At 43.9% G+C, this 17,804-nt stretch overlaps 2 protein-coding genes across 2 annotated transcripts; both read left to right on the top strand.

Moving 5' to 3' along the window:
• The first annotated feature begins 1,002 nt into the window (after window positions 1-1,002).
• Window positions 1,003-7,638, top strand: MYG1 (MYG1 exonuclease). The gene is made up of 7 exons (XM_025163768.2): window positions 1,003-1,188; window positions 2,567-2,679; window positions 3,313-3,472; window positions 3,864-4,013; window positions 4,832-4,954; window positions 5,445-5,626; window positions 6,751-7,638. Exons 1-7 carry the CDS (start codon window positions 1,033-1,035, stop codon window positions 6,923-6,925), a joined length of 1,059 nt encoding a protein of 352 aa, XP_025019536.2. The 5' UTR covers window positions 1,003-1,032; the 3' UTR covers window positions 6,926-7,638.
• A 1,631-nt stretch (window positions 7,639-9,269) lies between these two features.
• LOC103052896 (leucine-rich repeat-containing protein 3-like) lies at window positions 9,270-17,702 on the top strand. The gene has a single exon (XM_088138044.1). It carries the CDS (start codon window positions 11,977-11,979, stop codon window positions 12,946-12,948), a length of 972 nt encoding a protein of 323 aa, XP_087994170.1. The 5' UTR covers window positions 9,270-11,976; the 3' UTR covers window positions 12,949-17,702.
• The last annotated feature ends 102 nt before the right edge of the window (window positions 17,703-17,804 follow it).

Raw genomic sequence — 17,804 nt, 5'->3', positions numbered from 1 at the left:
CTGTACCTATCAATAAATTTATGCTTCAATGTAATTGTGTCTAATTGGTTTAAAGTATCCCTATTTTTTTTCTTTAAGCTGCAGGAAAGATCAAATATAAGGCTTCTGTAGAGGTGGGTGCCCACATAAGGCCTGACCGGTACAGCACTTCAAAATGTACCAATCAAGTGGACTCCGTATATTAACGAGCAGAATTCTTCTGAAAGGACATTAGATCTGTTTTTAAACACAAGTGTAGCACTTGATCCATGTTTAAAAATTTAGTCTTTGCTAAATTTCCCCATGGCTGGCTGGGGAATTCTGGGAGTTGAAGTCCACACGGCTGAAAGTGGCCGACGTTGAGAAACTCTGCTCTAGGATATATTAAAAGTAAAGGCTTCAGAAGTGCAATTGGTGGCGGTGGGAGCTTTAAAGGCTCATTCATTTTTTAAATATTTTCACTGGCTTCAATTACTTTTTTAAAACATGACTTATTAGTTTTATGCCGCCACCGCCACCCCTTTTTTTATTTTTTATTCAGGAGCTCAAGACAACACACAGAGCCGTAAAACCTGTGAAATAAACGGGGCTGAGCGCGCGGGCGTCGACTTCCTCGTACGCGTGTGGACTTTTGCCCTGAAAGACAGCTTTTTTTTTTTTTAAAGAAACAACTGATTTGTTGTGGGTTTTTTTATCCCGCTGTTTTTCACACCACAAGCGAGTTTTGCCAGGCGCGTCCCTGGTCCTGCTTACACACGCGACCGCAAGCTGGGTCCGTAAATGGTCCCGTTTTCCTTTACAAGAAGCTGGAAGAGATTGCCGGCGGTGTGTGAGGATTGCACAGCTTTCGATGCTGCGCGATGGCGGATGTTGCCCTTCTGTTTGCGTTAACTTGAACGTCTGCGGGATTTCTCCTTCCCCGGGGAAGGAGGCCTCACGAGGGAGGCGGTCGGGGAGAAGAAAACCGACGCGCCCCGCCTCGGAGGAATACGGTAAAGGCGCGCCAGCCCTTCTGGCGGCGGAAATCGGGCCCGGGCAACCCTCGCCACGCGCATGCTCCGTGTCCTCGCTTGGGCTCCGCGCGCGACTCGGGGCCTCATGCCGGGCTCCAAGCGCGCGCGCCCGCCCCGCATCGGCACCCACGGGGGCACCTTTCACTGCGACGACGCGCTCGCGTGCTTCCTCTTGAGGCTGCTTCCCTCTTACCAGGTAGGCAGTCCCGCCTCATAGGTACAAAGCGGCCCTAGCAAGCCAGTGCAATAGGACACCCTCCCCGGAGCAGCCTTCCTCGTCCGTGGCCTCACGATATGTTGGACTACAGTTCCCATGGTGCCCAGCCAGCATGTAGGGCTTGGAGGAAGCCGATGCTTTCCATGTGTTTTTGGACTCCGGGTCCTCGCGTCTTCAGCCGGCACGGCCAATAAGAAGGCATGGTGGGAACTCTAGTCCAAACACAGCGAGGGTCTCTGCCCTCTACTTCTGACATGAAATGGGATTGAATCAAGCCTTTCTTTCTTTTCCTTTGGGGTGCGTGGAGATATGTTTTTTCAGATCCCATCAGGCAGGCACAACATCCTTTGGAGAGGTTTCTTCCCGGAGAGGCTTCACAGATGCACCCATAGCATTGGCATCTTTCTTTCCAGTTACCTTCAGTACTTGCCTAATTGTGGGTGTAAAGGCAGTTAGGTCTTGATGGGGAGCGCAGAAGGGTTAAAGTTACTCTCCCTCCTCCATCTGGATCCTGGTATGAGTGGAATCCCTGTATCTGAGATTTACAAACAATTATGGTTAAGAAGCTGCAACTTCAGCTGCAAAGTTTGTAGACTGCTATGTTGTAAGTCACTGGAACTCTTACTCTGCTCTTAGTCCTGCACCTGCAATTGCAACTATGTCCCAGCTGTCCTAGATTTCTGAAATTTCACTAGATATTATCCACATGCTTTCAGAGCTACTTTTATAATCATAAGAAATAGAAGCTGGTGTGGTTTTTAAAAAGGCAAGCTTTTATGATGCTGATTTCTTTCTCTAATGTCAGTTTTTATGTTAGAATGTAAGTGGGTGGGTGTAACACACACACAAACATGTACATAATATTTCAGTATTTTTCTTAGCCACAATAAAAGATAATTTGGGGAAACTTTGCTGGGATTCTTTGGGGGGGGGCAGTCTCACTTAACAATGGGTTCTGCGTGCTCCAGAACCCTTTATGTCTGTCAGTTTAACAAGGATCATACCCCAAGGTTCTTTCTAACAAAACACTTTAATCCCAGCCTGCTCCTTCTGGAATTCCTGAAACACAAAACAGGAAAAATAGATCTTAATTTATAACAACTTTTTGTCAGCACTTGCATCTGCAGCCTGTCAGAATTACAGAGAATTCTTCATCATGCAGATACCTACTACTTGGTGAAGCAAACTGTCTAACTAAAAGGAGCCTGAAGTTAAATGACGTTATCCTCTCACCTGTTTCATATCTCTTTTTCACTGTAACTGAGTTAGAATGGAATTTGATCAGAAACTACAAGATTGATAGCCATGCATTTGTTTCACTGCTTGTGTTCTTGTTGTCACACTGCTATGGCTTTAGGATGCAGAGATTATCCGGACCCGGGATCCCCAGCTGCTTTCAGCATGTGACGTTGTGGTGGATGTTGGGGGTGAATATGATCCTCAGAAGCATCGCTATGACCATCACCAAAGGTACCAAGGGATTCCTTAAACTTTTCCTCCTTATGCTGCCATCTCAACCTGCTCATTCAGTCTCACCATCCAGCAGGTGAGAAAGCCAAGAGGAGTTTGAAGGACAGTCACCCCAAATTTATTGGCCTCCAGATACCTTGGATTAGATTCCACCATCCCTAGCCAGCAGTGGCCACTGGGGAGGGTCTCCTTAGGAGAACTTCTATACTTTGAAGAAGTGAGAAATTACATGGAACCTGAAGTGTTTTTCATTCCTTCTTCTGAGGTAAAGAACTTGTGCCAGATGCATTCCCATTATTCAATTTTATTTTTAGTATCTGAAATAACAAATTAAAATGTTTCCCAAAGCATCTTGCAGACCCAGGAATAATACAGTTAATATGGTGCTTGCTTTTGGCCTTACAATCTAAAACACATGACACAAAAAGGAGAGGGGGAAAAGCATTAAGAAAGAGGAGTGTACATTCTGGGCATGGTTTCCTTGTATGTGTGGTCTGAAATATACTTTTAAATGCCAGTTCTACCAGTCTGTGAAAAAGAGAAATTTGGAAAGCCGAGGTCTTCCCTGGGTGGCATGTCTTTGTCTCTACTGCTGCCTTCCCGTTCTCCTCTGACCCTGCCTTGTTCCCACAGATCATTTGAAGAGTCAATGCACAGCCTGAAACCTAATAAACCTTGGCAGACCAAGCTGAGCAGTGCAGGGCTGGTATATTTCCACTTTGGCTCCCAGATTTTAGCCAACAAGTTGGGCCTCGAGGAGGAAGATCCTGTTGTGTGTCTGCTTTATGACAAGGTATCTACATGCCTACTGGTAGTGGGTGGGAGGATAAAAGAAAATGTCTGTGTGGGAAAGAGGAAAATAGTTGAGACCTTTTCAGCAGCTGAAGCAGCTTTCTCCAACTTAGTAACTTCTAGATGTGTTGGACTACAGTTCCTGTAATTCCCAAGCCAGCATGTCGAGTGGGGAGGAATAGTGAGAACTGTAGTTCAGCAGTATCTGAAAGCCCTCACTCCTGATAAACCATCAAGTTTTACTTAGACTCAGTGGATTCAACACATAATTTACAGGGAGAATGTAAAGAGTACTGTTGATGGGCTCCTTTGCCCATGCGCTCCAAGAACTATTCCTCAGGAGCTTTTCACTGAATTGACCCTATTCTCATTCCCATCCTCACCCCTTTTAGTTGTATGAGAACTTTGTAGAGGAGATTGATGCAATTGATAATGGCATCTCCCAGTGGGATGAAGAGCCCCGCTATGCGGTGACCACCAACGTGAGCTCCAGGGTAGGGTACCTGAATCCTCGCTGGAATGACAAGGATCAAGACACTGAGGTAGGTTCAAAAGACAGAGATTTGGTTGGCAAATACTTGGTTTGACATATTTGAGCCAGTTTGGGTAACAGTAAAATCAAATACAAAGGAAAGTCATTGTGGATTTAAAAAATAAAATCAAAGCAGCACTGAAAACATCAGAAGGAGTTTGGTAGCACTTTTTCAGCCTAACAAATTATATTAAAAAGCATAAGCTTTCGTAAATGACAGCTGACTTCATCAGGCATGTGCCTTTTATTAAGATTTGTTAGGCTGAAAAAGTGCTACCAGACTGCTCCTGATCTTTGGCTACTGTAGACTAACACTACTTTCCTCCTGCACTGAAAGCATGTAAGAAAGAAGAAAGAAATAGCCTGGTGCTTATATTGCTGTCTTTTGGCCCCCAGGCGGTCTTAATCTTGTTTCGCTTCTTGGTGGGGCAGCCGTTCTACCCATGAAGCGGGCCCCTTGTACCAGTTCTAGTGGAGCTTCTGGGGGTGGGGTGGGGGTTGCATGGCATTCTTTGCCAACCCATTGCCAGTTCAGGACCATGATCTTTTTTCTAGAGAGTCCGGCTGTTTGGGAAAGCCTTACTTGGTATCTCTTGGTGTAAGGGCTGGACTGGCTAGGAAACAGCGCATAGATGTCTCCACTGCTAAGAGGACAGAGGCAGCCAGATGAGGCTTCTCTGAGGAGTGCAGAGGGAGTTTGGCCAGCAGTGCCTCCTCACATAATCAGTCAATTAAGATATGGAGACATACAGCACAGACCGCCTGGCCCCAAATTAAAAATGCACTCAGATTGAGAATTTAATTGCCAAATCCATCCTTCTTTTCCAGGCTGCTTTCCAGAAGGCCATGGCGCTGGTGGGCCATGAATTCTTAGACCGGCTTGATTACTATTACCGCAGTTGGCTCCCTGCACGCAGCCTTGTGGAAGATGCCATCCAACAGCGCTTTGAGGTACCCCTGCCATTCACAACTTCCTAAGAGGAAGCCAGCTTCACAAGCACACCGAAGACCCCCCCACTTTTTGTTTTTTGTTTTGCTAAGCATTCATTTTTCCCAAGGTGGAAAAGGAGCTTTGTGGTGATGCACAGGTGCTGCTGCATCTTCACAGCTGGAAGGATAGAGATGATACATCCAGAGTTGCATGAAAGCCATTTGCTGCTTCTTTCCATTCCAGTTCTAGAACTATTACAACTCATTATGCATCTCCATGATTCCCCCTGTGTCATTATGAGGACTAGAAACTTGGGGGAAATGAACTGAAACCTCTGTTAGTCTGATGGTGCCAAACTCACTTTTGCACTAGAGTCTACAATAGGGGACCTTACGATTTGCACTAAGGTAGCAATAAAGGCCTCTAGTGTTTTAATAGCCCTCTGTATCCTCAGCCATTAGGCTGGTAAAACTAGTGCTTCTGAATGGTGTGGATCTCTTTCTATGGCAGGTGGATCCTAGTGGTGAAATTCTGGTCCTGGCACAGGGGGGTTGTCCATGGAAAGAGCATCTTTTTCAGCTGGAACAAACAATGGATGTGAAGAAGCCTCTGAAATTCATCTTATATACAGATCTGAGTGGCCAGTGGCGGGTACAGTGTGTTCCGGCCGGGCTGCGAACCTTCCAGAACCGGTGAGCATGGCTCCCCAACACCTTTTGGCTTGCCCTGTATTTCCCTGAAAGAATAGCTAGTATTTTTTTCCCAGTAGCATATTTTTAAAATGGAAAGTTTGCCTCAGATTCAGTGAGTGTACAGCAAATGGTACAGAACAATTGTTTTCTGTTTATTCTTCCCATGATATATTGAAGGGGGGGTCATCTTAAATTCAGCAGCTTCCTTTTAGGGAAATACAGTACAGTAGCAGTAAGTGGAGAGTTTTATAATCCCACACTCTTGGGGAGCCCCAAATCTTGGGCAACATTTCTGTTATTGCCCCCCTCTTTTTAAACTAAATGAAGTCCAATTCAGAATTAAGAGTAAAATCTGTTAAAAGTAAGGAATATATTGTGGCATAAGGCTGCTTGCCACTTCATCAGGTACATTAAGTGACCTCCTCAGTGGGCAACTGAGAGAGGCTTGCACCCACAAGAAGTTTCTTTATGCCACATTGCAATTTGTAAACCTCAAGCTAGTCTTTGATTTTTGGCTGAAACTGACTAATGCAACTGTGCTCCTGACGTCTTTCTTCCTTTGCGTTCTTCCCTTTCTACTTTCTTTTGTTCATCTTTCTGCACCTTAGTTATTCTGTCAGTAAAATAGGAACAGAGACCCAGTTTGTTGAGACCGGGAGTTCTAGCCCCGCCTTAGGCACGAAGCCAGCTGGGTGACCCTGGGCCAGTCCCTCTCTCTCAGCCCTAGGAAGCAGGCAAGGGCAAACCACTTCTGAAAAGCCTTGCCAAGAAAACTGCAGGGACTAGTCCAGGCAGTCACCAAGAGTCAACACTGAGTCGCACACATGCACAAAAAAATAGGAATAATAATGACTTGTTCTGGAAGTTGAATAAAATAGGCCTATTTTAAGTGTTTCCAGGATAAAGACTTCTTAAGCAGAGAAGTGATTGTGTCTTAGCAGAGGCCTCATCCCATATTCTCCGTAGCCTGTTCCTTGAGATCTTTAGGTGTTTTGGACTATGATCCAACAGTCCCTTGCTTTGGCCAGGCAGGCTGGTTCTCTGGAAAGAGAATTCCAGAACATCAGAAGGACCCCATTGTAGACCTCCCTGCTCACCTTCTGATCTTCCTTCCCCCCCTACAGATTGCCATTGTTGGAGGAATGGCGGGGTTTACGTGAGGAGGATCTCTCCAAGGTCAGCGGGATCCCAGACTGTGTCTTTGTGCATTCCAGTGGCTTCATTGGAGGAAACAGGACTAAGGAAGGTGCACTGGAAATGGCTCGAAAGACATTGGCTCAACAAGCTGAACCCAACTGAGGGATCAGATTCCACCAATCTGGACTCCTGGGAATTGCTTATTTTGTAGGGTTGCAATTCAGCCAATCAAAACCATTCATTTTTGTGTGTTTGTGAGAGAAAATGTTGAATTAGAGGGAAATTTCAGGTTGCTCCATTGAAACCACCTTTGGGAGTGGGCAAGATAAGGATTGGCCTGCTGTCCTAGGATTTCCTTACAGTGGGACTTCAGAGCTGGGTTTGTGGAAAAGTCCTGGATTTGAAGGAGAGTGCACACAAAGGAAAACCTGACATAATGGGGTGGAGAAGGGGAGTTGGGCGTGTGGCTTATTCAGATTTTAAAGAAAGTTATTCGAAGAATGTGGATTACGTGTGCTTCATGTGTATGTTTCATTAATAAAATAAGGTTCTGTCCCCAAACAGTTTAAATTTTCTGACCTGAAGTAATTGTACTTACTTCAGTTACTGAAAATTGTATCAGTTATGCAGCATTTTTCATTTGGTGCTTTCTGCTTTGTTAGATAACAGGACAGGAACATTTTGATTAGCCATTTCTCTCTTCAGATTTTAATAGGGGTGATTTGTATCAAGAATCGGCAACTTTTTCTAGGCTTGACCATTATGGCCACAGTTTTGTGTAACAGCCCAGGCACCAACAAACAGAAGCTGAAATTATGAGAACTGTTGCATACCATTAACAAAACCCTCTTAAAATTTCAGTAAGATCTTATGAGATTTTGGTGTCCTGCCATAGGGTACTATGTAAATGTCTTACAAGATTTCAATTATTGTGATTTCAGTTTTCGAATGTGTGTTTTACAATTTTAATAACAAAAATGACTCATTAAGAAGAGCTGACTTACAAGCCTGAATCCATTCTATGTCCTCTTATGTGATGCAAAGCACATTCAGCCTCTAGATCAGTGTTTCTCAACCTCAGCAACTTTTAAGGGACTTAAACTCCCAGAATTCCCCAACCAGCATGGGAGTTGAAGTCCACACGTCTTCAAAGTAGCTGAGGTTGAGAAACACCGATCTAGAGGTTAATAAGGTGGTAGCTATACTCCCGTCTTCCCATTTTGGAAAATGGAGGCAAAGTAGCTCTATCACATTCATGTAGGCCGGCCTTTTCTACAACAAGCATATTTTGGGTTGGTTTGGAAGAGAGTGTTCACCATCCATTAGCTGGAGGGTTGTGCTAGACTTTGCAAGCATGTCCCAAAAGTGAGCAAGACTGGGGTACAAAGTCCCAATTTGAGGGGAGGCTTGGGGCTTCTAAGAGCTGAAATGGGGGCTTTACCCCTCTAAGTTTAAGACCTCCCTTTTGCCATTCGAAATCCTCCCCCCAGAGGAAAAAATGTAGGCCATGCCCACTCTGCTGTGTTCAGGAGGCCACAAAAGGAGTGATAGTGGACCACAATTTTGGCACCCTCTGCTGTAGAGCAACGTAGCTGGGAATTACAGGGGTTGTAGCCTGCATACATCTGCAAAGTGCCAGACTGGAGAAGGCTGCAACTCTAGACCTTTGACTTCAATCATTTATTTTGGGTTCTTTGGCACCAGAAGGTTTCCTTTTATGCTTCCTTCTGCCCTATTTCCAGGCTATCCAGAAATTGCATAAACAACATTTTAAGTGGAATTTGCTTTCAAGTATTTTGGAATAGAAGAGTAATGTCTACCAAAGCTCTTGGTACATTGTCTGGTTTTAAAAGGTGCATTTGCTACATTTGTCTGGTTTTAAAAGGTGCATTTGCTACATCAGAATTACCTTAAACCATTTTAAATAGAGGTAGTTACTGGGGTGGAGGAAGGAACCCTGTCCACAGCTATTTGCCATGTGGGCTCAACAACATTCTCCGTGTTGGTGTGGCATTGTTTGTCCTTCAGCATTTCTTTATTTTACAGATTTCTAAACTTGAAATAGATTTCGGGTGACACGCAGAAAAAAAATTCAAAAGACCAACATAAGCACCCATAATTTTTTTTATTTTTGAGAGCCACTTTAAAACAAATTTGAAAAGTACCATATTAAAATGGGGAATTAAAAATGTTCATGCTAAAAGCAGTAAGTGCTATCCTTGTTTATATGGTCTTCTGGAAGACGTTTGGGTTTGGGCACCATTAAAATCTCTTGTCTCACCTTGCATGGATGGAAATGGCATTTCTTCTGAAAGGGCCTCAGACCAATCTTGAATGGCATGCTTTCCTGACTTAACGAGGAGGGAAACACACAAAAAAATAGTTTCTACACGCTAAAACAGGTTTTATTTATTTATCTTGGTGCTGGTGAATCAGGTTTTGACTCCTGGTGACTGCCTTTTCTTGGCAAGATTTTTCTGAAGTGGTTTGCCCTTGCCTCCTTCCTGGGGCTGAGAGAGATTGACTGGCCCAAGGTCCACCAGCTGGCTTTGGGCCTCAGGCAGGACTAGAACTCGTGGTCTCCCACTTTCTAGCCTGATGCCTTCACCACTACACCAGACTGGCTCTCTGTAAAACAGAATGTATTAAACAAAGGAAACCTACCTGAAAATTATGAGCATAATTTATTCAGTAAAGGAAGCCTACCTAAAAAATCTCCAAGAAAAACAGAAAATGCCTACAAAATGCGAAGTGGACTGCTGCTCATAATCCAGAAGTCCTAAAAGTTATGGTGTGGAAGGAAGCCACTGCATTAGTCTGCTTCACCAGCTTTTCAGAAGTTGGTATTTGTGTGTTATAAACACACACACGCAGAGCTCTCCCTGCCACACCTCCTGCAGTCTAGTAGGGGCTGGCGCTCGCTCTCTCTCTCTCTCTCTCTGTCTCTCCTCCCACTCACAGAGTCATGTGTCTCAAGCTCTTTAGCAGATGGACAGCAGGCAGGGAACTAGATTGAGAGGACATCCTGGGAGAAGTTGATCCGTGGGGTCTGTGGTTCCTGCATATCTCAAAGGAAGCTGGGCAGAAGCTGCAGGTAAGGCTGGGAGACTCCCTTGACTTCAGGCTCCAATCTCTGGGGACAGAAAGACTGATCCAAACGCCTTGTTCATGCAGATGAGTTGTTGTGGCAGGATGGCTTAGGTGATGGAGGCATCAGCTAATAATTTGGTCTACTTCACCCAAGAGTCTTTCATCTGGGTTGATGCAGACAAGCAGCAGATGATCCCTTCTGCAGCATATCAAGAACTGGATTAGCTAATGCTGCTTTTTCTTTGCGATTCATTGGGATTAAAATTTACAGTGGGGGTAAAAGTTGGGGAAAATGTTACGGTGGCCAGTGTGACATGATCCTGTCCACAGATACATAATCTGTAGCATGGCAATAAGCAAAGCCCCATACTAATGTTTACACACCCTAGGCAGAAACAAGGAGGTCAGATGAACTTGAGACAATAGTAATGTGGTCCTGGAGTTTAGCCAGCCCCTTCCTGTTGCTGGTCATCTAAATGGCCATGATTGTGTGTGTACATGCTGAACACATCAGCTTCTTTTCCACCACTAGTTGTGCACATCATCAGTGTCAAGCCTGGGTAAACTCAATCGGAGTTATTGCTAAGCAGAGAAGCATACATAGCAGAGAAGCACAACACATATTATAGATTTAGAACAGGGGAAAAAAACCCTCTTCCATAGGTCTCCCTCCAAAATCAATGGGCACAGGAGTTAGCCAGAGATTATATACCTGACACTTGGATGATGCCTCTTAAGGAGGCAGGGGCCCTTCCAAATAAAGGTTTTGTTGCTTCTGCCTCATTCAAGCAATGTTATGGAAGTCTAAAAAAATGTTATCTTCAACTTGCTGTCCTCCAAGGTGTTCCAAGCTCCCTCCATTTCAGTAAAAGAGCTGAAAGAGAAAAAGAGCTGAGCAATGGCTCTGGAGTCTTCTGATCACTTTTGGCTAATCAGGTCACACCGCCACATTTCTGCACTGGGTGTAGGTGGATCATATAACCACTCACAGATAGAAATCCATCAGCCATATCTGTTCCGAGTGAAGGCAGAGCAAAGCATTAGTATCTATTTAATCATTTAAATCTGAAGACACAGATAAGTTGATCTGGGAGCATGTAACAGTAGCAAACCACTTAAAAATACATATTGCAATTTTCTAAATGAAGCAAAGCAAGACCGAGAGAAGATAGGCTTGTCAACTTTGGTGTCTGCAACAGCGACTGGAGTGTAGCAATTCAGAAGTGAAGCCTTTCCTGACAGGGGGAGAGTCATATGTAGACCACGCCACTGTTAAAGGGACAGCAATCATATAAGCATGGTTAGGAAAGAAAAAATCAACATCAGAAGCAAATTGTCCTGGACAAAGAACCTGTTTCCTAATTAGAGGCAAAGACGTTAATTTCTAATCTTTCTAATCTACCCTTGTTTCTAATCTAAGCTGATATTTCAGTCGCTACCATTATTAATATTTTTTATAAATCCTGTCCTTTATGCCCTCATCTGGCTTCCTCTCCTCTAATCGCTGAGTTATAAGGTTCACTGGCAGTTCAGGCTTAATTATGTATAAAACCTTTATTTCTAATGCCAAATGCACATCTTTCCTTTTTATGCTGCTGAAATTGAGAGGGAAAATAGCTGGAGACATAAGAGATCTCTAAAGCAAGTTAGGGATTGGCTGATGTACCCAAGTAATAAAAAATGAAGGGTAATTTGGAAAAATATTTCTTTTGTGGCAATCTCATTCACTTACCTGGGAATGAACACTCTGGAACTAAATGAGGCTTACTTTTGAGCAGATACCTATACGAATCACCAAGATCTATCACTAGATCCATATCTACATTTTGTCTATCTCTTTGTTAAAAGAAGCATGAAAAAATTTCCACCACAGAAAAACTGCTTGTGTTCATACATGATAAACCAAAAGCTTAATTAATCAGCATATGTCTGCGCCACCATTTTACCGCCCCACCCCCATCCTTTCCTGCATGTTAATCAAGATTTGGGGCTTATTTATCATCCATCTCCAAAACATTGACTATTTTTGGTTTAAGGAAAATAGAATTTGCACCAAGCCAAAACAGGGGCTGCTCCAGGTGGGGAGGAAATGGTAGGCCTCAACATTTTGCTAAATATCACTCATGACAGACAGAAAAATAGTATGTGCCCATTTATTAACGAAGCTTTATGGCTTAATGTCATATGATCACAGCCACTGTCAAAATAAACCCATGAAATGTGTTGGAAGGGCCTTTATCACTCCCATTTACCTTCTTCCCATCCCGTTGCTTTTCAGTCAAGGTTCTGGGCCTGCATACCAGGATCTCACTATTGTTTGTGAGGAAGAGAAGAACTCAGCAGAAATGTCGGTGTTGTCTGTCTTCTTGTTCCTGATCCATGGCTTGCATGGCCATCTCTCATGCCCTCACAGGTGTGAGTGCCCACCAGGAAATGGCGTGGTATGGTGCAATTGGAGAAATCTGATGGTTATTCCTTTTGACATTCCTCATGACACTCGTGTATTGTATCTAGACTCCAACTGGATCGTCCACATATCCAGTGGGGCCTTCTATGGCCTGAAACTGCTCCATGAACTTCACCTTGCAGACAATCTCATTGAGAGCATTGCTCCAGGGGCCTTCCATGGCTTGGGTGGTGCACTGAGGCTCTTGGACCTTTCAGGAAACAAGCTACAAAGAATAGATGCTGCTCCCTTTGTCATGCTGACCTGGGTTAAGCTAGAACTTTATGACAATCCCTGGCATTGTGATTGCTCACTGCAGGAGCTGATGAGAGCTCTTTCCTTGGGTGTGGGGACGGCAGAGGACATTGTGTGCACCACTGCAACCTGGAAGGAGTATGTTGGGAAGACTTTGGCCCATTTGCTCAGTAGTGGGGTCAACTTCTGTGTCACTCAGCAGAAGAACACTGACTTTGTGATGTTGTTCACTATGTTTGTCTGGTTTGCTGTAGTTATCACTTATGTCATCTATTATATCAGGCGCAACCAAGCTGAATCCCGGCGTCACTTGGAGTACCTCAAATCCCTGCCAGTTCCCAGCAACAAACTCCATCCTGAGGACGAAGACAATTCATTCAGCACGATCCTCTGAGAAGACGTGACACATAGCACTTGCTGGGGCTACACAACAGTACTGCTTTGGAAGCAGATTTAATCTGTGTTAGTTTGTCCTTCTAAAGAAACCTAGGTTTAAAGCTCGGGCCTAAGCAAGGCATTTTGCTGCCTGGGACAAGAACCAGTGCTGCTCCCCAGCCCCCCCATTCCAGTGGAGAAACCAGCCGTGGACTCGTCCACTTTGGCAGATGAACCAGAGCCTCCATCAGACCTAAGGAGAGCTATTTAACTTAGGAGGTAGAGGGCAAGCTACACAGAAACCAGCGCCATGTCCTCCTTGCCCTTACTCTCCTTCCACATATACTGCCTGGAGCAGCCACCTCAAAATGCTCAATGATAGGGCTGGCTCTGACCTCTGTGCTACCTTCTGAGAGGCCATTGGTCAGGACATATCCAACCACACCCTCTCCTGCATTAACCCCAAACCCTCAAAGCTGGATCCAACTCAAGCATTTCCTCACACATCTATATCATGTAGCACCCTTCCTAATTTATTGTCCAGTCAGGATGTCAGGTGGGGAAGATACAGGAATGTGGAAGGCTGCCCGAATTAAACTCTCAGCTCTTTATTCATTTATGATATGTATATAACAGTGATGCTATAAGATCTGCCGAAGGTGTATAATATTCCATAAAATCAACATAGCCAATGAAAAGACAAAGACATGAAGGCAACTCATCAACAGCCCACCTCAGTGTCAGCAGTGTAACAGCATCCTAGAAAAGCTCTATGGAGAATCTCTGCCTTAACATCCTCTTAAAGACGTTCAGAAGGGGTTCTGGGAGGACTCTAAACCTGGAGGGTGTATGCCAGACAGGGCTACATTCCCATCCTCACTCAGGTTTCGGTCATGCATACCAATTCCACTCACTCATCCACAAATATGGTCTTATTGCAATGGGGGTGGTGGTCTGGTGTTTACCAGCAGCAACCTGAAATCAAGCCCATCAACTCTAGCCATGCCATTTCTTCTACACGACAATTTTCCAGTATAGCTGCAAGAATTATACCAGTATGATATTCCTTGATTTATGTTCTTCTCGCCTGATAGTCTGGAATGTTATCTGGGTTAAACATTGGGCTAACCTGGGTTTGGATGCAACCCATCAGATACCTTGGAAGATCATTTGGTAGCTTGCCCAGGTGTACTACCTGCTATTTTGCAAAATAAACTAGGAACCTTAGCCCTAAGGGCAGAACGTTTTTGTTTTCTTAGTAAACTCTCATCTTAATTCACCAGCTTCCACTCACTAACCCGCTCACCAATCTCACTCACAAGACTCTTCCCTTGACTCTTAAAAATTTTCTCCTGGCTCCTCCTGCTAAGAACATGCCTTAAACTGCAGATTGCTTAAATTAGCAGCAGCCTGGGGTGCAAGTATCCCCTTCCTCAACTGTGGGTGCCCTCAAGATGGCTGGATCAAAGGCTGGCTTGGAAGTCACCCTCCAAATTTACATTTCCCACTTTCATCAAGGCGGAGGGTCACTGTGATGCAGACCAGCCACTTGGAACTGTGGGAACACATCTTTTTAAACTGCAAGCCTCACCTCCTCCCTTGGGCTTCTGAAATCCAGACTGGTAGACTGGTCAATGGGTGGGTTCTTCCTTTCTGCCTTCCCTCCCACCTATAATGTTTGCAGATTTTCTTTTCTCCCCGTGGCCACTTTTTATAAACATTCTGAAGCATGAGCAATGCGCATAATGGTTGGCATCTCCATCTTCTCTGGCAAGCATCCCCTGTGCCTTTAACAGGAGAACAAGAGGCCAAAAAAAAAAAAAAAAAGAATCAGATGTAATTATCCTTGTAATCCTTTTGAGATTATTCCCCTTAAATTGCACTTGCAGCATCATTTCTGCCTTCTGTCTCCCCCACAGGCCACCATGCTATATAATCCAAAACAATTGTTTAAAAATTAGTTCCCCTTTCTATTGTGTACACTGTTTCTTGTAATTATGTTAGGTAGAGCACGAATGAGTCAAATTGGACCCTCTTCCCAGATACATCATAGTTTAATACTAGGAAGCTAACCCTAAAACCAATAATAAATCTCTGCTTTTTAATCCCTGGTATTTTACAGGGATGTTTCCATCTAATCTGCTCAGCCATTGCCAATTTCCCCCCAGACTGATTTGACTATGCTCTTAGAGACTCTCAGCATATTACATCAGAAGTGGTCAGCTGGCATCTCCAACCTAATTTCAAAAGAAGCAATCATTCAATTAAGACTCTTGGTAACAGCGATTTCTCCTTTTCTTGGTAGCATCTCTGTAAATAGAAAGCAATTTAAAAAAAAGAATGAGGTTGTTGGTAGCAGAAGGGTGAGATGGAATAAGATGGATTTTTGGTTCTACCTACAACTGACCTTGACCCACTCCACTCCACCCACTGCTCCAAGGAAATGCTGTTCTTGGGAGAAAACAGGTTCCCCCTTGTTTCACATGACATGAAATGCCTATTTGCAATCAAAAGCACTGTGTATCTAATTCTGCCTCTTTGATGGCTGTGCCTACATAAATAAAAGTACATCTACTTCCAAATGCACATTTGTCTCATTTGTATTCTATGTTTTAGACTAACACAGCAGTGAGGAACCTATAATTTTCTGTGTTGCTATTAGATTACAACTCAAGGCCAGGGTAAAAGCTGAAGTTGCATTACAAGTAGGGAATACCCTTATGATCTTTCCAAATCCACATATCGTCTTAAATATTTATTTATTAATCATATTTATACGGCCCCCCATCTCGCAAAAAGCAACTCCTAGGTTTTTCATATGGGAGTAGTTTGGTCCATTTTAATCCTTAGAATTAGATGATATTGAAATTATTTAAGATGGGGGCAGTTTTGGTTGGTAGCCTTAGCCACATCTGTTTTTAGAGGACAGTCTATTCAACTAATTCATGAGCTCCTCCCGTTTGATGAAGTAGACAGTCTAGTTCATGAAAGTTGATGCCAATTGTTATATCCTTTTAAAGTAAAATCTGCCATGAATGAAGTTTGATTCCTAGCGACTACATGGGCACCTTGGGTTGCCCCCTAAAAGCCTCTGCTCTTGTATAAATATTTATTTGATCTGTAAAAAATTACGCTTTATTTTCCACCAATTGTTACTGCTGTGAAAGGCACAATCAATCTATTAATCAACCCATTAATCAGCAATCTTAAACATGTAAAAAAGCAGTTTGTCTTCCCGCATCCCCTTGATAAGCCTCTCCTTCCAGATCTGTAGCTGTATTAAAGCTGTATCATGGGCTGAGACCTAGGCAGCCCAGCTCAAAGGAGAGCCTATCCTAACAGGAAATCAAGAATCAATAAAGGGAGGAGAGTTTATTTTTATTTGTGGCTATTTTACTATTACCCCTTATGAAATTGCTTCTATAATATAGCTGTCCTTCAAGAGTCTTTGGAGAGCAGGCAAGGAGTCAAATTGCATCCTTTTTGTGTAGCTTCAGGCACTGTCATTCAAGCTGCTTTACTTGACCGAGTCATCAAACAGGCTCTTCTGTAACATCAAAAATATGAGCTTTGATGGTTTTCTCTGCCTTGCAAAGCTTCCTAGCAGCTTGACCAGGGCCAATCTTTACCATAAAATTGTCTCCTGGTACAAAGGGTGGTCTCACATGAGAAAATAGGCCTACTGGATTGGGGCTGCCAAACTCCAAATGACCACTAGCTGGTGGCAAAGAGTTTTTTGTAGCTTTTGCTGTGTTCTAGTCATGATCTGAGATGTTGGAGTCCAGAGGTGGTAGTGCTACCTGAAAGTATCTTTTGTAATTAGTGTTGGATCATCACATTCATGTGAAACCAAGGGTCTTGTTCGCTTGTGTGACAGGCTCTTCTCCAAAACGGACCAGGCCACTTTGCAAGTGTTGTAAATCAATGCACAGTGGGGCAGCTACATAAATATTCAGAGGATGAGACGCTTTGACAGGGAGCAGCTCTTGAGATATAATTATGTCAAAAGAGTTTTAAGAAATCGTAGACTGAAATTTAAAAAACTGTACTTTCCACCTCATAAATGATAAAGCCCGTTTTACATCTCTCCACACACACACGTAGATCCTTGTTGACAGGTACACATGACCTGTGATCCAGGCTTATGAACCCTTGTTAGGTATTTTGTGTATTTCCACTGGCCCTGGCATATCACAGATATATGAATCTCCAACTACTTCTAAATATATCACAAACACAGGGAGAACTGGACACTCCACCTGTGCCTGCCAGGTCAGGAATCGGCTTAGGAGGCGATGGGGAAGCAAGACAGACACCTTCTACACGACACACCACGGATCAACTCTTAGGTGGTCTTCTTCTCAAAATGGGCGTAGCACTCTCCTGAAAGAATTCCAGGGTGCAATGGGAGTTTCCTCTTCCTCCAGTGATCCGTCAGCAGTTCAGAGTAAAAGATGTTCAGCTCACAAGCACGCAGGGAGGTATGCAGTGTGGTGGGATGGAGACTTGTCCTACACTGTGCAACAGGGAAGGCAATCTGTGGTGCAATGAGAATCTCCCTCCCACTGCAAAATACCACCTCCTTTTGGGCAAGTGTCAGCTGCTGAGCCCAGATATGAGATGTCGCAACCCAGAGCCCAAGCAGAATGGGATCAAAGCGATCGAGATTGCAGTGCTGGTGGCAGGGAACCAAATAAAATAGTGGAATGTCATTGCTGTTGCTTATTTTGAAAACATTTCTCTTTCCGAAGATCAGTTGACACTATCCCTAATGGAAACTCCTTGCAGCAACTCCCAAAACTGAAGACAAAAGAAACCACTATTCACCACTCCTTTTGACAAATCATTTTTAAAAATAAAGGGGAGAGAAGTGAC

Source organism: Python bivittatus, unplaced genomic scaffold, assembly GCF_059951505.1.
Source record: "Python bivittatus isolate LINGU-HERP-01145 unplaced genomic scaffold, Pbiv_v1 ctg000220_np1212, whole genome shotgun sequence".
NCBI lineage: Eukaryota > Metazoa > Chordata > Lepidosauria > Squamata > Pythonidae > Python > Python bivittatus.
The sequence above is the reverse complement of the archived record's forward strand: the minus strand, read 5'-3'. Positions and strand labels throughout refer to the sequence as shown.

Bases quoted from the DNA above. Each gene is read 5' to 3' on its own strand.
- MYG1 (XM_025163768.2), top strand. From the start codon at position 1,033: ATGCTCCGTGTCCTCGCTTGGGCTCCGCGCGCGACTCGGGGCCTCATG. The intron at 1,189-2,566 runs GTAGGCAGTCCC...CTATGGCTTTAG, and splicing joins GGCTGCTTCCCTCTTACCAG to GATGCAGAGATTATCCGGAC. The intron at 4,955-5,444 runs GTACCCCTGCCA...TTTCTATGGCAG, and splicing joins CCATCCAACAGCGCTTTGAG to GTGGATCCTAGTGGTGAAAT.
- LOC103052896 (XM_088138044.1), top strand. From the start codon at position 11,977: ATGACAGACAGAAAAATAGTATGTGCCCATTTATTAACGAAGCTTTAT.